The sequence below is a fragment of the Polypterus senegalus genome, chromosome 5 (assembly GCF_016835505.1).
Source record: "Polypterus senegalus isolate Bchr_013 chromosome 5, ASM1683550v1, whole genome shotgun sequence".
Lineage (NCBI taxonomy): Eukaryota > Metazoa > Chordata > Cladistia > Polypteriformes > Polypteridae > Polypterus > Polypterus senegalus.
In genome coordinates this window covers 198,858,457-198,880,945 of record NC_053158.1, presented here as the reverse complement: position 1 = coordinate 198,880,945, position 22,489 = coordinate 198,858,457, and the positions used below count along the sequence as shown (strand labels likewise).

At 43.2% G+C, this 22,489-nt stretch overlaps 1 protein-coding gene across 12 annotated transcripts in view; it reads left to right on the top strand.

The window, feature by feature from the left end:
- si:ch211-285f17.1 (sickle tail protein homolog) overlaps positions 1-21,715 on the top strand; it is a 464,466-nt gene extending 442,751 nt beyond the window's left edge. For 7 of the 12 annotated variants that reach the window (XM_039753952.1, XM_039753953.1, XM_039753949.1 and 4 more), the window contains 5 exons: positions 3,762-3,881; positions 10,742-10,816; positions 17,140-18,825; positions 19,267-19,398; positions 20,135-21,715. In XM_039753952.1, the coding sequence (XP_039609886.1) occupies positions 3,762-3,881; positions 10,742-10,816; positions 17,140-18,825; positions 19,267-19,398; positions 20,135-20,656 (2,535 nt within the window). In that variant the 3' untranslated portion in view covers positions 20,657-21,715. The remainder of the gene's footprint in view (positions 1-3,761; positions 3,882-10,741; positions 10,817-17,139; positions 18,826-19,266; positions 19,399-20,134) is intronic. The other 5 variants (XM_039753960.1, XM_039753951.1, XM_039753955.1 and 2 more) reach the window with 5 other exon arrangements.
- The last annotated feature ends 774 nt before the right edge of the window (positions 21,716-22,489 follow it).

Genomic DNA, 22,489 nt, shown 5'->3' with positions numbered 1-22,489 from the left:
CGCTCTCAGAACGTGATCATTTATAAACCTGCTCTTAGCCATGGACCACTTATCATAAATTTCCCCCCTTTGAAAATATTGAAATATTTTGTTGCTTTACAGCCTAAAATGAAAACAGACACAAATATTTTTTTTCAGATTTATTGTATTTACTCAATGCAACCTATAACATCCAAGTCAAATATTTTTAAGCAAGAGTTTGGAACAATAATAATTATTAAATAAAAAATGAATTGATAAAGGATTGACATGTCAGTACTTTGTGAGGCTTTTGATTCAATTCCAGCTTCTAGTCTGTTGGAATACTTTGGTGCCAATATGGCACACCTCGACTGTGTGATATTTGCCTGCTCTTCTATTCAAGCTCAGTCACACTGGGTGGTTGACCATTGGTGGTCTGCAAACTTCAAACCGTTCCACAGATTTTTCAGTAGGGTTTATGGTTGTATGTGAAAATCCCAGGAGATCAGCAGTTTCTGAAATACTCAGACCAGCCTGCCTGGCACCAACAACCATGTCACGTTCAGAGTCACTTCAGTCTCCTTTCTTCCCCATTCTGATGCTCAGTTTGAAATTCAGCAGGTCATTTTGACAAAGTCTACAGGCTGCAATGCATTTAGTTGCTGCCGTGTGATTGGCTGATTAGATATTAGAAAAGCATTGAGTTACTGCCGTCTGATTGGCTAATTAGATATTAGGAATGCATTGAGTCGCTGCCGTGTCATTGGCTGATTAGATACTAGAAATGCATTGAGTCGCTGCTGTGTGATTGGCTGATTAGATATTTGCGTTACCAAGCACTTGAACAGGTGTACCTAATAAAGTTGCTGGTGAGTGTGTATATCACAGAGTTCCAACCTTGGGAAATTAATTAGCCATGAGACATGTGCACCAGGTGTCACTCGAATGTCATTTTTGTGTTTCCGATCTCCATGCAGATGCTGTGCATGTTTGTCTTCAATGAAGAAGATGGAAATGCCTTGTACACAATAATTAAACTGTTGTTATAGTTATGGGCGGAGTGGTGGCTCTGAGGCTAAGGATCTGCGCAGTTATCCCGAAGGTTGCCGGTTCGAATCCCCGTCACTCCCAAAAGAGATCCTACTCTGCTGAGCCTTTGAGCAAGGCCCTTAACCTTCAATTGCTCCATAGGCACTGTACAATGGCTTACCCTGCACTCTGACCCCAAGGGGTATGCGAAAACTAACAAATTCCTAATACAAGAAATTGTATAAGGCGAAATAAAGAACAAAAAAAAAATTATTTCTTCCCAGGTCACATATTTTTTTTCTTTCTTTCTTTCTTTCCTTCTTGCGGAGGAGGGGGTGCACTCATTTAAAGCCTGTTTTGAGATCTGGCTGGGCACATGGCTAATTGGTCACATTATGGTCCATTAATGTACCCCTCAAACAAAAATACTGCAATTTTTTTTTTTAATGCACATACACACAGAACTGATCAGTTGGGGACGTCACACATGCCTGAAGCGGCTCCAAAACGATCTTGCAGTATGCTGCCATGAAAGTTCTGGGATGTCATGCTGGCCTCGCAAAGCATCATGAGGCCCAGAGGACAAAAGAAATGTTCACCTAAGCCTTTACAGGGGTGCCCAACTCCAGTCCTGGAGGGCCGCAGTGGCTCCAGGTTTTCATTCTAACCCTTTAATTAGTGATCTGTTTTTGCTGCTAATTAACTTCTTTTGAATTTAATTTTAATTGACTTGGTTTTTAAGATTTGTTTTCCTGAATTTCTAAATCGTTCCTCTGAATTTCTTCATTTCTTTCCTTAAATGGCACCCAGACAAAAGTGAAATGTGAAGTGAGGGAGCCAACAGAAGACCAACTACATCAGGGCCTCAAACTCCAACCAGCGACATAATGAGGCGCCAAGTCTTGTCGTTAATTAAACTCGTTCTTTACCTCCATGGCTTGTTGCTGCTCTCATTGTGCAATAGCAGACATTTCTGAAATTGTGGATTTTCTCTTTTCTAAGAGCAGATCAGCATTCCTGAGACCTTCGCCTTTCTTTATTTTCAGATATTGTATGATGGTCACAGTTTTGCTGGTCCTGTTTTGGCTCATTTTGTATCTCATTATTGTTTGGGCTGCTAATTAAAGAAAAAGAAACAATTGAGGGGTCTGAGTCTTCAAGAGCAAGTCAATTACAATGAATTTAAAAGAAGTTAATTAGCAGCAAACACAGGTCACTGATTAAGAGAAGGGTTAGAATGAAAACCTGCAGCCGCTATGGCCCTCCAAGACTGGAGTTGGGTACCCCTGATTCCTAAGCCCATCCGCAGGACCAATCTTCCAAGAAAATATTTAACAAGGAAGGTCAATTATTCGCTAAGAAAAAACGCTTTGGCGAATCGCGCTGATCAGCACAGTTGATATTCCCAGCTTCCATAAAATCAGTTCCCTGGGAGCCGAATTGTTTTGTGCAGACAGACATGATATCGGCAGCAGGTACCTGAATACACCTGATAAAACCTTGAACTGTAGTCATTCATTTAGTTTTGCAGCCATGATATGGGGATGGACGACTGTTCTGGACTGTGTGTTGTGTGTTTGCACTCTCTTATGCAGGTCTTGATTAAACACCTTAGAATAGTGAGAAAAGCCCGTGCTAGAAGGAAAGTTTAGGGTTTAGTGTACTTTGTGTTTCATAAGATGAGTTGAGCTGCATGGCTTGCCAGTTAGAGACGATTAAGAGGGATGTGTGAGGTCAGCCCGGGGTCCAAAGGCATAAAAGCACGAGGCATCTCCTGTCAGACTGGGTTAAACATTGAGTAATGGAAGAACTGAGAAGGAAGGCAGGACCAGAAAGGGGATTAGTTGAGGGGCCGAGAGGGGTCAAGGGAGTTGGACCCTAATCTTCGATGCCACATTGGCCTTAAGATTCTGCAGGGAAGTGAGAGAAAGACATAAATACGAGAGTAAATCATTGGAAAGGAGGAGAAGGGAATGTTAGCGACAGCGCCCCCGGTCTCTCCGGAGGGTTATCACATACCTCGATCCTCCTCCGTTCATTCATGACACTGTGTAAACTGAGAGAGTAAAGTATTTGATTTTAAATATAACAAAAAAAGTAAATATGGATACGGAAGTCATGCAGATTTGAAGTGATGGACAGAACACCTCATACTTCAATGTTGATTAGCGTGCAATTATAGAACGTGGCGTGTGATGCTGCTGTGCTCAGTAAAATTGTTTCATAATGCGCGTAAGATATGTGGTCAGTTAATTGAAGTCCTCTTTATATTTATTTTATATTCTTTACATTTTAACCAGGAATTCAGTTCTTAGCTCCGAGGTGCATCTCGTAGGTGTTGGTGGCTGTGGGACACAATTCTCACCTCCGTGTGTTAGTGGACCGCATGCCGTCTTACAAGAGTACCGATTTAACGAAGAACCTTCTGCTCCACCTTGTGGGTGGAAAGTCCATTCTGGAAAAATGGGAGCTTAACTTAAACATACAAAAAAAAAATGAATGGATGCCACACAAAAATGAAGTCATTTGCTTATTAAAAAGTACTCCCCCTTTTGGTCATTGTCACTTTTTAATTGTCATACAACACTGGATCTGAAATCCAGTCAGAGATTCAAACATTTAAACAGACAGACTGACTTAGGGCTCCTCTTTATGTTTGTTTACCTGGAGATCATGACTGATGATGTCGGCACCCAGAAAGTGGCCAGTCGTGGTCCTCAGTTCTACCTAAACCACCAGATGCTAACCTGAAGTGTATTTTGGTTTCTTAGGTTTTCCAGAAGTGTACTTTTATGGATGTAGGGACAAAAAGTATTGTTGAGCACCCAAGAGTTGAAACCCAAGTGAAAGAGATAAGGCCCTCTGCCTTAATGTCGCCCAAAGAAAAGAAGGTAATAGTGTGCGTCCGTGGTTCCACGTGCCGTCGCTGCTCTCCTTGCTTTCTTTTCCTCCTCCTACTTATTTGCTCTCTCAGCTGTACTTCCTCCACGACGCTGCTAAACTTTCTTTTTCCTCCCTTCCAATTTTTGCAATCAAGTCTGTAGAAGTGGCATTAGACTGACACATGAACTCTACAAGGTGGCTTCTTTCCTTTATCTGTAGTCTCCATTCCTATTGTTACAAGATTCTCAGCACAAATATATCAAGTGTCATCATGGCCCACCAACACCTAAGTGCAGCTAATGGAGGCTTTTTATGCCCAGTGCTGCCAGGATGAACAAAGCTGTAGAAAATCAGGCTTCCTCTGGTGTTCATGACATGTACAAAGCATCGGTGCAGTGCTTATCGACCTCTGTGCATTGCAATGTGGCATTTGATAACCTGGGAAACTTACATATGGAAGTGAAGGATTCACATGCCATATATTGAAGTAGACAATATGAAGAGAAATACATCTCCCTCACAGAACAATATTCTGTTATGTCCTTTTTGTAACCTGGAGACCAAAACTGCACACAGGACTCCAGATGAGGCCTCACCAGTGTGTTATAAAGCTTGAGCAGAACCTCCTGTGACTTGTACTGCACACGTCAAGGCGCTATATAACCTGACATCCTGTTAGCCTTCTTAATGGCTTCTGAACATTGTCTGGCAGTTGATAGTGCTGAGTCCACTATGACTCCTAAGTCCTTCTCATAAGGCGTGCTTTTGATTTTCAGACCTCCCATTGTGTCGTCAAACCTCACGTTTTTACTTCATACCTGTAACACTTTACATTTACTGACATTAAATGGTTAACAGGTTCAACTCCTTCAATCTTTCCTCATAACTCATCTCCTATATCCCTGGAATCAGCCTTGTTGCCCTTCTCTGGACCTTCTCTTGTGCTGTTACATTCTTTTTGTAGCCTGGAGACCAAAACTGCACACAGGACTCCAGATGAGGCCTCACCAGTGTGTTATAAAGCTTGAGCAGAACCTCCTGTGACTTGTACTCCACACATCAAGGCGCTATATAACCTGACATTCTGTTAGCCCTTCTAATGGCTTCTGAACAGATTGCTGTCAGTTGATACCATTGAGTCCACTACGACTTCTAAATTCTTTTCATGAGGTGTACCCTCAATTTTCAGACCTCCTATTATGTATTCAGCTACAAGTAATACTTTACATTTACTGACATTAAAATAAATGGTTAACAGGTTCAACTCCTTCAATCTTTCCTCATAACTTATCTCCTGTAGCCCTGGACTCTGCCTAGTCAGTCTTCTCTGGACTTTCTCTAGTGCTGCTATGTCCATTTTTTATAGCCTTGAGACCAAAACAGCACCAAGGACTCCAGATGAGGCCTCGCCAGTGTGTTATAAAGCTTCATCATTAAAATAATCTGGACGAGAACAGGCCATTCAGCCCAACAGAGCGCACCAGTCCTATTCATTGAATTAATTTAGAACGTCATCAAGTTGAATTTTGAAAGTCCAACTGTCCACCACACTACTTGGTCACTTGTTCCATGTGCCTGTGGTTCTCTGTGGGAAGAAAAACTTCCTAACGTTTGTGCAAAATTTACCTCTCCCAGGTTTCCAGCTGCGCCCCTGTGTTCTTGTTGAACTCATTTTAAAGTCACCGTCTCAATTAATTCCCTTCATCATTTTAAACACTTCAGTCAGGTCTCCACTTAATCTTCTTTTTGCTTAAACTGTAAAGGCTCAGCTCTTTTAATCTTTCCTCATAACTCATCCCCTGTAGCCCCTGAATCAGCCTAGTTGCTCTTCTCTGGACCTTCTCTTGTGCTGTTATGTCCTTTTTGTAGCCTGGAGACCAAAACTGCACACAGGACTCCAGACGAGGCCTCACCAGTGAGTTATAAAGCCTGAGCAGAACCTCCTGTGACTTGTACTCCACACATCAAGGCGCTATATAACCTGGCATTCTGTTTCTCTTCTTGATGGCTTCTGAACACGGGCTGACAGTTGATAATGATGAATCCACTATGACTCCTAAATCCTTCTCATAAGCTGTACTCTCGATTTTCAGCCCTCCCATTGTGTATTCACACCTCACATTTTTACTTCCAATGTGTAAAACTGACATTAAATTTGATAATAAAATCTGCCCAAGTCTGTCTACCGTCCGAGTCCCACTGTGATGTTTTTGACGGATTCTCAATTATCTGCAAGTCCACCTATTTTGGTGTAATCTGCAAACTTCACCAACTGGTTATTTATATTCCCTTTCATATCATTTATAAATATTCAAAATAGCAGCGGCCCCAGCACTGCCCCTTGCTGACCACCACTCTTAACATTCTGATGAGGTTCCTCACCCCATCACCCTCTGCTTCCTGTGTCTGAGCCAATTCTGCACCCATCTACACTCCACACCCTGAACTGCCACTTCTTTTAGTTTGATGCCCACCCTCTCATGTGGCACCTCATCAAATGCTTTCTGAAAGTCCACATCAATAATCTCATCCGCTCCACTTTGATCGTATCCTTTTGTTGCCTCCTCATAGAATTCCAACATGTCAGTAAAACACGACTTCCTTCATCTAAACCCTGACTTTTCAGTTCTTACCACATGCTACTCAATCTTATCCTTAATCATTCCTTCCATTATTTTTCCTGTGGTCCACGTTAAACTTACTGGCCAACAGTTGCTTGGATTGGCCCTGTAACTCTTTTTATATAATGGGATAATATTTGTGATTTTCCGGTCCCCGAAAATGTACACAGTGTACAGTGACTTCCTAAAAATATGCGTCAAGGGTTTCTATCTGTACTCGTTAACCTCCCTAAGAACTCGAGGGTGAACATTATCTGCTCCTGGTGATTTGTTTGATTTCAGCTTATTTAATCTGAGCCCCACTTCTCTCTCTACAATTTCCCAATCACTCAGTACCTCCTTAGTAGTCCCTGTTACCGCTGGGAGGTTTTCCACTTTCTCACCCTTAAGACACAACTGGCCGTTCCAAAGTGAAGTTATCTCAGTAGGCTCCATGGCACAGATGAAAAATCACGTTACTGATGCTTTGTAAGTGTCATTAAAACCGAAAGAAGTCTTATGTCATAAGATTATACGAGTAATGGATGTATTTTTGCAGTAACTAAAGTGTTACTCATAAAAGAAGAATTAACCTTCATGCCGTGGAAGAAATATGGCAGCTGGAAATTACCAATGGACAAAAAAAAAAATCCAAAACAAGGGAATCAGTAAGCTACTGATATTTATGCAGACTTGGTTTCAGTTGACTAAATCCACGTAATTCTGTGTCTTTTTCCTACTTGTAGGTTTCTCTGCACCGACTCACACTCTCCTCTCTTTCGTATTCCTCATTTCTTCTCTGTCATCCTGAATTTTCTGTCTCCCTAACATTCTTTGTTATTAATTTTATCTTTGGTTTGCTATAATTTAGTGTAAAAATGTGAGTCATTGTAGTCGTTACATACAAACTGTATAGAGGAAAATAAATGCTTCTGTCCTGCTAATGTCCCGTAATTCAACTTTCTCGTTTCCTAAATTGGCATTCCGTATTTTTAATTTTATTGTATTGACCTGTTTATCATTCCATGATTTTAGTATTAACTCTTTGTCATTGTGATTTGTTGTGTTTGTGCAGATTTTAAATGCATAGCATGTAATTCCTCCTTTTTTGTTTTTCTTCTGGCCTGTTTATGCTAATTCCACCTTTTCCATTTTTTCTCAAATGGAATTTTTTCCCCTTGAATTTGAATGCCTTGTTCTTCTAATATTTGGGTTCAGTGTGTTAGCACTAAACGAGTCAAAGTGTTTTCCTTCTGCTTGATGTTTTAAAGCTTTTTAATTGACATTTTGGGGTCTTCGATCATGTCTGCCTGTCTCGATTGTTTGTTAATCCTTCATTTATTTGGTTGCCCCCCTGCCTTTTGAAGGTTTGTGCCCCCTTTAGGTCTCATCCTCGCTCTTCTTTACAGCATTGTGACTAAAAAAAAAACCTTACCTTACAAAATAAAACCGAATGCTTGTCTACCGCCTGTTGGCTTTTTTGTTTTTTTACAGTAATGCAACTTTCTCTGTTCTGCCATCATATTCCTTTTTTCTGTTTTATTTCATGCTCATCGCGCTGCTCGGCCTGCTCATCAGAATTTTATGCTTTTAACACTTTTGCCTCCCACAGTTTTGAATGTTTGGAAAGTTGCCATTGATGTGGTTAAGAAGTTAGAGAATTGTAGCGAATAATAAGCACTTCCTGCAAGCGACCATGTAGCCCTGTAGGTGGCGCTGCCTGCTCAGTTATCATTCTTTAGTACAGAGTTCTTAAGATTGGCTAGAGTCGACTCCAATAATATCCTGATCTGGCTGGCCATGCCCATCTGTCCCACTCGGACGGCATTTTGTGTCTGTAGTCAGCCTCACTGCACGTCTGTAGGAGCAGCTAAGAAACTGAACACGTGGGGAACATGCAGTGTCCACGGTGAAGAAGCGCAGACCGAGGACTAAGTGCTATGACTCACCGATGTCAGCGTCCACAACAAATTATTAAAGACGGGTGCGCAGTTTTCTGCTGCCAAGTTTGGTTCTGCAGAGCCACGGAGGCTGCAGGGTTTTGTTATGTCGACCATGAGACGTGTTCACCCTGCACTTGGAGTTAATGTTACTTTTTTCGGTTGCCTTTAATATCCGAGTGAAAACAGATCTCCACGAAGTGGCCCGTCATTGTCTGACCCGCTCGGACCAGACCAGTCAGCACTTTAACGTGTTGTGCCGTGTCGCCCTGCAGGTTCATTGATGCCCTGAGCGATGCCAACGGGAGCCGTGTACTCCTGCTAGGGCTGCCCGTGGCGGTGAGGACCAAAGCACGTCCACCCCATGATGCTGCCACGACCATACTTCACAGTGGAGGAAAGGGAGCTTTTGATAATGTGAAGTTTTCAGACTTGACCAGAAAGCTCTAGTTTGGTCTCGCCACACCCCAGAACCTTCTGAGATGTCCTGTGCGTTTTTCCCATAAAGCTGTGACTGGTGACGCGCCCGGGCACAGTTGTTCTCTGCACAATGTCTGTGCCACTGCAGCTTGTAACTCCTTTAGAGTTCTGCTCTCCCGGTGGTCAACCTCGCTTGTCGTGTTCAGTTTTGGTGGACAGCAGCTTCACACCCAGGCCTGACCCTTTTCAGTTGTTCTTTAACTGGATGCTCAGTGGCTTGGAGGATGACTTGTGCTTTTCCCAGAGTTGCTTGTTGTGTGTCTTTTGTCTTCATTGTGTAGCTTAGCCCACCATGCTGATACCCCCACAAAGCTGGCCCTTCCACATTCAACAATCAAGTGCTGCCCCAGATAGGTGAACTCATTCTGGGACTTTGAATCCAGTTGGCTGCACTGGTGACGAGTTAGGGGGTGTCGTACTAAAAGGGGTCCACTATCTAGTGTTTGTAATTAATTTGGGCCACTTTGTCGAGATCTGCTTTGACTTTGACATGAAAGAGTCTTTTTCTGTTGAGCAGTATCAGAAAAGCCAAGGGGGTGAATACTTTTTATAGGCTCTCTACGTATAGAGATTTGTCGCATACAAATTATGCACATTATAGTGAAATGCTCAAGAAAAATATAAATACTGTAATAAACAACAACCCATTAATCCCCTTCCCCATTAAACACACACAAGAAGTTCTGGCTTGGGTTATAAGAGAGTTGCTGCTGGCAATACTTTGTGGGTGACAGTAGGATGGTGCGAAAAGAGAACGCGGGTTCACCCAAAGAAATGTTCCCCTGGTTAAAGTGACCAATTAAAGTAAGCATGGCATCCTGCAGGTAGAGGCCCACAGTTAAAATGGACAGCAGTTGGTCCCCTGCAGCCCCATCTCGGTTCAGGACGCTGCTGTAATTATGACAGTAAAACGGTCAGAGAGGACAAGGCCAGATTAAGACCCACAGACCCCTGGCTGACAGAACTCCAGCCTGGCATTTCTTGCTTTTGATTTTTGCCATTATACTTGAACATCTCATCGACCCACCACAAACACCACACCACTACAAGGTGTTGGGGGGGGGATTTCCACTTTGGTGTCTCCAGCTTGTGGATACGTAATCTTTATTTCATTCTCCCTTAATCATTTAATCACTCAGAGACTCCATCATTTAATTGGCACACACCCACAGAGCGCCCCTGAAGGAAGGGGAGCACAGAATGGAGTGGTAATTGTTCTAATAATCCTAAATTCCCATATTTGGGGGGCACTAATGTAGCAAAAGTGAACTTAAGAGATTGCAAGAATTCCAGCACAAGTGTCATGTCACCCCACTGATTGATTCCTTACATCTGTCAACACAAATCAACGGTATTTTTTAAAAATGTACAATCCATTCAGGTGGAGACTATCAACTCGGTCACCTTCAGATCAGTGCAGTCCATGCTGCCCACCATCGTAGGGGGCTTTGGAGGAGAAAGTGTAGAATCTTTTAGTGCAGAATTGTGAAGCCTGTCAGTCCGTCACCAGGACACGTCACCCCAGTTACTCCTGTGGCAGTGAATGGTACAACGCTGTGTGTGTCTGTGACTTCGATGTAGCAGGACATCCGTCACCTTATCCTTCACTTTATGTGACAAAAGCACAACTTGTTAGTTTAAATTGAGGCCATCCAGCGTTTCAGGGGGATGCAGCGTTGCACGGCTTTCCTCAGATTACACCCTGCTTTCTAATACCTAAGGCCTAAATCCATGCAGCTTTCTGAAAACTGGGCTGATTAGTCAAGACTGTGTTCCTTGAGTTTTTAATACGTGAAATGTGTAAAAGCTGATGTTTTGCAACAATATTGTCCTCATAAACTGTTCTAGCAGAGCGTGGAAATACCTGAAGACAAGCAAAGACTCGACATCGATGGAAACGAGCTCCTTCGGGACAGCCCAGGGGTGAGTACCAACGTCCTGCTGTTTTGTGGTTCCCGGCCCATTCGGCAAACTGAGTAGCTTAGCTTGTGGCCCCTCCATAAGTCGGCGTGAAGAGCATTTGCTTTATGTCCTAAAATTTTAAGGAGCTGTTGTATCACACGGACATTGGGCTTTTCTGTGCATGCTGGTCTTGTGCTTGTCCCTAATTTACATCATGGCGGGGTGTCAGGCTCTGTTCCCGGAAGGTCCAGTGGTTGCTGAGTTTTCCTTCAAGTGTTGTGAAATGTCCCCTAAGTGTAAAGTCGGGAGACAGACAAGATTTTAGAAAAGAGATCACAAAACAGGTGCAACCCCAGGAGATTGAAAAGTGCCAGAACAACTGTACTGCTCCACGAGACCCTTTACCTGCCCCGAGACAGCGCGATTGTAATATGTGCTACCAAACCCTGGAGCGACAGGAAAAAAAGAGAAAAAACTGACCAGTGCCACTCTCCTACCAGCCATAGAGAACACCGACAAAGAAAATGTGTGACTGGAAATCAAACTGTCATTGTAAATACTGCAGAATACACACAACAAGTAAATCAGCTGTTTACAAAAATCCTGCACTGCAACACACGCTCACAGATTACAATGCAAAATACTCCACTAATTATGTGCAAATACACAACAGTTATTGTAAAGAATTAACTAAGAACGAGAAAGTTAGTCTCTGTTATATGTCATTTGGTATGGGACTCATAAAAGCAGTGTTAGTGTTTGTGATGCACCATGTGTTGGAACGAAAAATTCAGTGCCTATGTCTCTGTTATGTTATTTAGTATGGGATTCATGAAAGCAGTGTTAGTGTTTGTATTGCGCCATCTGTTGGAATGAAAAATTCAGTGCCTATGTCGCTGTTACGTTATTTGTTATGCAATGGCTATGTATCTGTTATAAGCACAGCATTCCCATGCGTTAAGAAGGCCCTGCTTCCGACAGAGTGCTCATTGGTCCTCAACCTTCACACATGCAGAGGCTGCCCTTACAACATAAGACAAAGTCAAACCTTTTAGATTTTGTCCGGGTAAGACTGACTCGCTGGGTATGTCACCCTACACAAGACCACAATATGAGTACCCAAACTTGCTAACATCGTGTAAATGCAGTCTGCAGCAGGACATCGTCCAGAGAGTCGTTTAGTGTGACGAGACCATTGGACATTATCAGACAGATTCATATGTAGGCTCTTGTCCTTACACTGTCATTTGTGTGTTTCCTATGAACATCCCCTTGACGGGACCCCTTTGATCATCAACCCCTCGTCACTAACTGGCTGATTGTTTTTCAAGAACCAGTACAGCATAACAAAAGGAAGCCATATCTATCTAGTGCGAAAGCATTCATGAATCCAGAACACGTCTTTAAATGAAGTAAAATGCAATGCACTTTAACACCCGTTAGCGTTTGGAAATAAGGAAACGAGAGGCAGTTCCGTTAAAAGTGACAAAACTTGAAAGCAAGAAAATTCTGCCATCACTGCACTAGGGTCGCGCGGTTTACCAAAGCTGGAAAAAGTACCAAAAAAGAACCCACATTTTAAAACGGTACTGTAGCAGCATTTTAGGATTTTTGGTAACAGAAGTAAACGTCTGGCTTTCCTTTCAATCCCCAAATCCACTGACATTCACTATGGAAACACGCAGACTTCACAAAAACGAAAATGCGAGGTTCAACGCAATCAGAACTTCTTGGGGTATCACTTTGACGTGACTGGAACTTCATGGAGGTATTGATTTCAACGCGAGCGGGACTTCACAGGGAAACTTTTGCTTTGACGATATCGGGACTTGGCAGTGGACAGCCCTCCCTTATTACTTTGATGCAGTCGAGACATCACGGAGGTATTGATTCAACGTGATCTGGACTTCACGGTGGACATCCTGCCTTGTGACTTCGATGCAATCGAGAGAAGAGGGAAGCTGTGTGGTGAGATGGCGCGGCACACCAGAGAGGTTAGAGTAAGGCGGGAGGATTTTGAGTGATTAGATAAGTTATACGGAAACAGTTTTAGTACCCATACTGAGGTATTGAGGTACCTCATTATTATCCATCCATCCATTTTCCAACCCGCTGAATCCGAACACAGGGTCACGGGGGGTCTGCTGGAGCCAATCCCAGCCAACACAGGGCACAAGGCAGGAATCAATCCCGGGCAGGGTGCCAACCCACCGCAGCCTCATTATTATACCTCATTATATTATTATGTTACATTATTGAAGTAAATATTATTGCATTACATTATTAAGGTATATATTATTACCTCATTCTATTTTACCTCATTATTGAGGTATTGGTATTGAGATAAAGGGGTACTAAGGTATTATTATTGAGCTCTCTGTTATTACATTACATTATTGAGGTATATATTATTACTAGTGCTGGGCAGCGATTAAAATTTTTAATCATGATTAATCACAGACAATCACATTGTTATGCGCAAAATTCAATAATGAACTCCAAAGTAGTGTATTGCGTGTATTTGGTTTTCAAACACTTTCAACAAATAAGGTGCTTTTTAACAGTAGTGTTCCCTTTACATAGTAGCAGTTAAAATATTTCTTGTAAATCTCAACTTAAATATTAATGTGATCAAATATAAAACCAAAGCTATTTGCCACTGCCAGGGCATTAACGTTTTATCGAGTTTGTTATAGAATAACAAGTTACCCTCAGAGTCCAGAGCCACGATCACAGCATTGTAACAGGCACCGCCCGGGCAACAGCAAGGTAACATTTGTAAATCTGTTTTCTTTCGTATCTGAACAGATACCAGCAGAAACATTTTCTTTTATCAGGGAGCAGCATAAACAGTCATATGTTCAGTAGCAGCTCTTCGAGGGCTAATATTTTTTCCAAAAAACTCAGCTTTCTAAAAAGCGCACAAAGCAATGGCTTCACACACGAATCAACATAAAACATCTGTTGCTGCCTGTTGTGCCTGCAGCTGTCGGCGTCTGTTTGCAGTTTGCGGCGGCTTGACGGCCAGCAGGTATGCACGGTGGACTGGCGGTCTATGACACAGTTCTGTGGGGGTGGCAGTTGCAGTGAGACGCAATATGGTTTGTAACCTCCTATCGTCGTAAGTGTCTGCCCTCCTAGGTGAACGTTGCCATCAGCTACACGAATATATTCAGCTCCATGATCAGCTGATGCCAGTACCTCACTTTAGTTTTCGATCTCCAGCTCCAGGTCACCTGCATCAAAAGCAGAGTCCAACAAGTCAGAGTCCGATTCAGCGATAATACAGAAAAAGTCATCCACTGTGGTGTCTTCGCTCTTCGCTGCTCGCGCACACGCAGGGAATCGAGGTCAAATCAACAAAGCTAACTTTCCTTCTAGCAAAAGCTTATTGAAAAGCTCTGTAACAAGAAGATCACTGATCTCTATCGATAGCGAGACTGAGGCTTTCAAAATAATAATAATAACAAAAACTGTGTTAACACGCAATAAAATAATTGTCGACGTTAATTAATGCTTTGACGCGATAATAACAAGTTAACTTGCCCAGCCCTAATTATTACATTATAGAGATATATATTATTACCTCATTCTTGACGTCTATGTTATCTCATTACATTATTGAGGTAGAGAAAAGCCAAGCAAAATGACACCTTTTATTGGCTAACTAAAAAGATTACAATATGCAAGCTTTCGAGGCAACTCAGGCCCCTTCTTCAGGCCAGATATGATACAGAAACTGGAGTTTCCTGTGTTTATATCCACACACTAGGACAAGAAACAACAATGGTAAATTTTTAAATGAAAACTCTTAAATGTAAAAAATTAATAGGTTCATTCAACATGTTGTCTACCTAATTCTCTGCATGAAATGTCCTGACACTACACTCTATGTGGGAGAAACTGGACAAACACTCCGCCAGAGAATGAATTTACACAGATTCCACATTAAACATGGCAACACAGATGTTCCTGTAGCGGCCCACTTCAACAGCCATGGACACTGTGAGAGGGACTTTAAAGTCACAGTGCTTATGGGCAACTTCAAAACGCAGCAAGAGAGAAAAGAATGGGAAGTTAAGCTCATGTTAAAATTTAATACATTACAACATGGCTTGAACAGAGACAAGAGTTTTATAGCCAGATATGAAGACTGTTTGCATCTCTCAGACTGACACAGACAACCTGACTACAGACCCACATTGTTTTGAAAAACTCATCACAAACTTCAAAGGACTTTGTTGGACAGTTATCTTATCTAAAGATCTTGACCATACATTGTTCTTCTATCTCCTGTTAAATTAATCTTAGCCTGAATGAACCTATTAATTTTTTACATTTAAGAGTTTTCATTTAAAAATTTACCATTGTTGTTTCTTGTCCTAGTGTGTGGATATAAACACAGGAAACTCCAGTTTCTGTATTACATCTTACCTGAAGAAGGGCCCTGAGTTGCCTCGAAAGCTTGCATATTGTAATCTTTTTAGTTAGCCAATAAAAGGTGTCATTTTGCTTGGCTTTTCTCTACATTCGTAATGGCTAACACGGTACAACAACCTAGTACTACATTATTGAGGTATATATTATTATCTCATTATTGACGTCTGTGTTACATTATTGAGGTGCTCTGAGGTAATGGGGTACTGAGATACCCATACTGAGGTTGGTATCGATACCAAAGTCGTAGTTTTATTATCGATCCAACACTAGACTCTGGAAAAGGAGGCAAAATTCAGGAACCACTGTTGACAGAGGGTTACATTTTCTATGTATATTCTAGAAAGTTGATTCAGTTCATCTGGACGTAGGGAGATACGTTTCATCACTCATCCAAGTGACTTCCTCAGTCTCAGATGACTGCAGGTTTCTCCAACCTTATAAACAGTACCTTGGCCTAATGACCGAACTAGCACCACTGACTAACAATGGGCCGTGTGATCAATGACATTGCAAATTGTCCATTGATCGATGGCCATGAGTGCCACTCACAGAGAGTTGGGGAATGGCTGCAATCACCGTATTGTAAGATGGTGAAAGATGTACCCTTAGGTCCCCTCCTCGATTCAGAGATGGTTGTTCCTTTTTCACATAAATGGCCTCAGGATGTGCACATCTTCATCACTTTCACGTAGGTGTAAATAGACTGTGGAGTCCTGGCCTGACGAGGTAGCTCTTCCGTGTTGTGCCATCCGCTTCACCAGTGGTTGTTTGGTGTCCACGATGTATAATTCATGGCAATCCTCTTGGCACTTAACTGCATAAACTTTATTACTCTATCATCTGTGCCGGGGCACCCGGTCCTTGGGGTGGACCGATTTTTGCCGTGTCGTGTTTTGGGGTTTGAAAGCCACTGAGACCTGGTGTTTTCAAAAAATGAGTCTCATACTCCTGACACATAAGGGATCACCAGAGGTTTTCGCTTAGGCAGTGGTTGTCCTTCCTCTGTCCTGAATTGCTTAGAGTAATCTTTAGGTGTCTTCCCTGCTTTGACAAAAGTCCAGCTGGGATAACCACATGTACTCAGGGCCTTTTTGATAAGATGCTCTTCTGCTTCCCTGGCCGCTGTCTCTATGGCTATGGTGTTTGCTCTGTGTTGTAGAGTCCTGATGACACCTATTTTGTGCTCTTAACAGATGGTGAGAGTCAAACTTAAATACTGATCCGTATTTGTTGGTTTACGGCACACGGCAACTTTCTAATGTCCCCCATTGCTGATGGAAATTTCACAATCTAAGAAAGCTAGCCTGTGACGTTTCATGTCCTCCCTGGTGAACTGGATGTGTTTGTCCACTGAGTTGATGTGGTCAGTGGATTCTGGTACCTCCTGAGATTTGATTTTCTCCCAGGTGTCGTCCACATACCTGAACCAATGGCTCGGTGGTGTTCCAGGATAGGATAATAGCGCCCTCTTTTCCACTTCTTCCATATAAGTGAGGAGGGGACCTAAGGGTACATCTTTCACCATCTTGCAATGCGGTGATTACAGCCATTCCCCAACTCTCTGTGAGTAGCAGTCACGGCCATTGATCAATGGACAATTTGCAATGTCATTGATCACACGGCCCATTGTTAGTCAGTGGTGCTAGTTCGGTCATTAGGCCAAGGTACTGTTTATAAGGTTGGAGAAACCTGCAGTCATCTGAGACTGAGGAAGTCACTTGGATGAGTGATGTAACGTATCGGAAAAAAAACTATGTCCAGATGAACAGAATCAACTTCCTAGAATGTCCTTACCTTGATTATCGAGCATGCATCGAGACATCTTTTCTATGTATAGTTTTCTTTGAACGTTGAATATATTTAAGAGGGATTTTATTTAATATTCCACTTCTTTTCTTCCACAGGTGATTTATTACGTTACTGCCCAGCTCTCCCCCGATTATGCTGCGCAGTACGCAGAAGAGCAAAAGAAGCAACAAGAATTTTTCCCACAAGTCTCGGCCACGGCTTCGCAAATCTCCCAAGTGACAGATTATGAAACCTCACAAACGGCCGAGAAATTTGTTGCAAAAAAGTCGGTCGAGCCTTCCGAGTGCGCATATGTGGAAAGACAGGTCAGCAACCCCAATAAGTCTCCTCCAGCCCAGCATTTTTCTGATAGGACCAGTCACAATGTGGTGCATGCAGAAAGCGAAGACGAAGCGCACAGTGAGATCCGTAACAAAGTAACAGAAACCGTGATACAAATTGTTTCTTGCAGTCCTAGCTTGACGACAGTAGGGACTTCCGAAGCGGTGTCTCAGGAAGAACGACTTTCGTCGACTAATTTGCAGAATTCCGCTAGCATGTCTGAAGAAGGTCCCGATCGTGCAAAAGCACATGAAGAATGGGTCGAAACTACAAAAAGTCAAGTTGTGCTACGGACAAAGGCACCCAAGATTCGGGTGAAATACGCCGAAGAAGTGAATTCCAGTTCCAGCTCTCCTACTGAAGAAATCCCAAGCCCTTCTGATAACATTGCCTTCATGATCACCAATACACAAGTGCAGGCTTTGTCTTGTGGAGAAGTCCAGGAGATAGTAAGTAATCAGGGGGAAGAGGTTCAGACCGTGAACGTTGACTCCAACAGAGAGGTGACCAGTCAGAATTACAGTCAAGACCACCTGGGCAATGAACAGCCAGTGGTCAGTCTCGACAAGAAACCAGTCATCATTATATTTGATGAACCGATGGATATCAAATCGGCATACAAGAGGCTCTCGACGATATTTGAGTGCGAAGAGGAGCTGGAAAGGTTAATGGCCGAAGAGAGGATCGATGAAGAACCTGAGGAGACCGATCCTGCTGCCAAGACTGCAACACCGAGGGATCCCAAAGGAAGCGTGAGCCCTGTATGGAAATCTAACGATAGCCTCACCCTCAGCGAAACGGGCCAATACTATACCAGCAATTTACCGATATACGGGGAAGTCCTTGCTGCGGAATCCAAGTTCGATGCTTCGGAAGCCAACAAGCATGACGCCAAGAAAAAATTTAAATTTAAATCCCCAAAAAAGCAATTGGCCGCTATTACTCAGGCAATCCGCACGGGAATGAAGACGGGCAAAAAGACCTTGCAGGTGGTGGTCTACGAAGATGAGGAGGAGCTGGACGGGACAGTCAAACAGCACAAGGAAGCCAAGAGATTTGAAATTAGCCGGTCCAAAACCAAAGACGAAGACGACGTCTCCGAAACGAGCGCCCAACTCACGTCCGTCGATTCCCAGTGCCGAACAAATGAAATTCGGAAGAATGCGTACAAAACCTTGGACAGTCTGGAGCAAACGATTAAGCAACTGGAGACGACGATCAGTGAAATGAGCCCTAAAGCCAGGGAAGAACATGGGATGGAGGAAGAATGTAAAACGTATTTTGTGGCCACGCCCGAGTATGTGGAGAAGACGACGGAAGAGTCGGACGATTTCCATTCAGCCCTGTCGGAGACCCCCGCGGCGTTCCTTTACAAGACGCACACTAAGAAGTCCAAGCAACAAGTGCAGCTGAGATCCGCTGCAAACACCACCACCACCACCACCAGCAACAGCGAACAGGTCTCTCTTAAGCTCTTCTCGCTTGTGCAGGTGGCTTGGTGTCTTTTTGGGTATTTCTAACCGCTTACATTCCAGAATTTTGGCCTAGGCTTGGAGTTTTTTTTCCCCTTTAACCCGCTTCATGTGAATCAATAGTTGTGCTTGTCGTGATTGTGACATGGCATTTGATTTGTGACTAAAACAAAATTAAATCTAACATGGGTTTGTGCTGAAGGGATTTAATTTTTTTTTTTTGCTGCATTTTTGGTTTCTTCTCTAAGGTGATGGTTCCTTTCTGTATGTTCTTGCTGCCACTGCGGTGGAACTGAAGGAGTACCGTACAGGACTTGGGAGATGACCGACGTTACCGTTGCACAAGGGGGGTTAGCTGTTTGCCGTCCACCGTTCCTAATTCTGATTTTTTTTTTTTTTTTGTTGTTTTCCTGTGTTGTGTCCATGCAGGCCACCAGTGTCATTTCACCGAGCAGCCGGATGCCAGTCCCCGTCTCTTCAAAGAGTCGATCACAGCAAGGAGTGTCGGACAAATCGGGGAAACAGCAAAAGCTTCAGGACCCCCAGAGGCAGTTCCGACAGGTAGTTTTACTTTAGGGACAAAAAAAAAAAAAAAGGAGGACAAACTTATGAACGGACAGTTTCTACCCTGGAATATTTTGAGTCTAACTACCGAGCAACTCTGTGTGCGTGTGTGTGTGTGTGACGGTCTGAAGGAAGGGGTGACACCGAAAAACCACAAAAAAATAAATAATAATAATAATAATAGACCTACTTGGATCTCTTGACAGTTTTTAAAATTTTTTTTCTCCTTTTCTGTTATCCCAGATGGCACATTTTCCCCACGTTCTGCTTCTGCATGCCTTCACGTTTCACTTCCTCTTTGCTCTCGCGTCATGTGCCAACCTTCTAGAGCGCCTGCTTACGCTGAGCCAACACCTTGACTCCTTAACGCCCGGGCACAAACTCCCTTTACTAATCACTTTATTGATCCGAGGATCGACTGAGCCGCCAACCCCCTGCGACGCATGACAATCACACTAACACAAGGGGGCATCAGAGCCAACCCCGATTACCCCCCTGAATGAAGCTTCCTCTCTCTCTCTGTCTCTGTCTCTGTTCTGGGTTCCTATTCCTAAAACTTGTGGTTTCGGTATTTGAGACCGTTAGCAGAAGAACTCGGTAGAAGTGGACCACAGTTGTCGTGTTAGTTTAATGTCTTTGCAGAGGCCCGGTGTGTTTTAATATGTGTTTTTTTGTTTCTTCTCCCTTTTTTTTTTTTTTGGACATATCCTATCTCCTGCCATCTTTGTTGCAGGCTAATGGAAGTGCTAAGAAAGCTGGTGGGGATTCTAAATCGGCTTCCCCTGCTTTACCTGCTTCTAAGATTCCTGCCTTTTCTCCCAGCTCTGGGAAAACCAGCTCTGTGCCGGCTTTTAGCTCAGATGGCGCTAACCCTACTAATTCTTCTCCCAGGTCCTCCATCCCTTCACCTAACCTGCTAAACCCTCAGGCCAGCCGCTCTTCCTCCTGTCCCTCGGCTCCTTCCAAGCACATCCCCTCTTTGTCTAATGGCTCTCTGAAGCTTCAGAGTCCCACCCTCTCCGGGAAAGGCCAGAGCCTCTCATTCTCGGCACAGACACCCAATGGCCGGCCAAGCCCTTCTTCTCCTAGTTCTTCTTCCTCCTCCTCCTCTTCCTCGCCTTCCCCCATCTCCCCCACCTCTCTGAGTCAAGGTGGAAAGACCATCCGGACGATACACACGCCCAGCTTCATCAGCTACAGGGCGCAGAACGGGAACAGCAAACCCCTGCCATCGCCAGCCAAGGACGTGGTGTGAGCGGAGGAGCACATCGCCGACTCGCCGGCTTCTCGTTTGCCGTTTCCTCATTTTGGCTTTTGTTTTGTTTTTCTTTGATTTGCTTTCATGCTTGGTAACATCAGTGTGCTTTTATTTGATTTTATATAGATATATATATATATTTTTTATTTTTTACTAACCTTCGCATATCTGATTTTTCAGATCTCAGTAAGTCTATTAGTCAACGTGCAGATTTTTTTTTTTTTTCCCGTTTTGTTAACGTAGGTATACCGGCGAATAATCCATTGTGTACTCACTCACATTTACCGACTTTATCGCTAGTGCTGTTGAAAAGAAAAACAAAATGGAGTGAATTTGCGCACGTGCGGTGCGGTGCGTTCAGCCACGGAACGGACTTTTTCTGTTTGTTTTTTTTTTCCCCCCCTGAGATTGAGTGGGATTTCAATCCTTCAGCGCCGACTTCTGCTCGCACGTGTTGTTTCTTATTTGAACGCACGGCGACTCCCGAGAACAAAGAACGGATTTTCTGTGGAAGTTGCCAAAGCACTGCCAGATATTTTTTGTTGTTGTTTCTTTTTTTTTTTGAGGACTACTGCCAAAGGTATTTAAACTGAAAACGACGCCAACACGTTTGGAATTTTACTTTTGATTATTATCATATTTTTTTTTAATTGCAAAAACAAGCACTGTGCAATTCGGGACTTCGGCGTATTCAGTAACACATCCAGGACCTCGCGCCGCCAGAGGAGCTTACTGAGATCTGCGCGAGTGCAGCGGGCGGCAGTCGGTTCTGGATCGGTGGGGTAACGCAAGTGGCGCCGACTGTATATAGATGTTCATATCAAGCCCACTCTAGTTTTATTAACAAACCAAAGTTGATTTCTATGCATGCCTTTGAAATATTTTAGAAGAGGGGGGACGTCGCTGATGTATCGGAGCAATTCTGTTTGCACACAAGAAGAGATTTTTGTAAATACTATTTTGGTTTTGTAAATTGTTCAACCTTATTGTACAATACAGCACTATGACAAGCTTGAGAAGCTGCAAAAAATAATAAAAAAAAATGTTATAAGTTAATCCGAAATGGTGGAGGTTCTTCCAGACCGCCCTTTATAAATGCCGGGGTGAGCCTTCATTAGGCACGACATGGTGATCTGTAAGGAGAGTTGGGAGACCCCTGAGAGGTGGAGGTCTGCTTCCCAAACTCGATCCTGGGGACCCCCACCCAGTGGCTGCAGGTTTTTGACAATCGGTGATAATAATCGAGAACAACTGATCTCATTTAATTAGCTGGTCGTCTTTACTCTTCTCTTAGTCTGCATTCAGAAAGACACAACAGTAAGGTTTTCCCATTTATAAGACATTTAGAAATATTTCTGTTTCTTTTTTTTTTCTAAAGCTATAAATGCGTAACTCTCTGTTGTTGTTTTCCCCTTTTCCTGTGAAGTTCGCTCTTTTCATTTAACCCTCGTAGTGACCATTAACAACCAGCATAGCAGACAACATGGATGATGAAAGCAGCAGGGACTTCAAGTGTCAGACTCGCTGATCAGTAAATACCGTATGTACTCGTGTAGAAGTTCCCTCAAGTATAAGTTGGGGCTTGATTTCACTGTAGAATTTCTGGTATTTTATAATGTCGGCCGTATAAGTCGAATGTGAAAAACTCACGCTATTGGTTCAAGAGATTACGATATGCTAACGCCCAGCTGAGAGAGGAATCACGGAGCACACGGCCTTTTTTTTTTTTTCTTCTTCTACCGTGTTTCCCCGAAAATAAGCCCCAGTCAAGACCGTCAGCTGAAAAGTAAGGCGCCTAAGGCAGGGGCGTCAAACTCCGGCCCTCCGGTT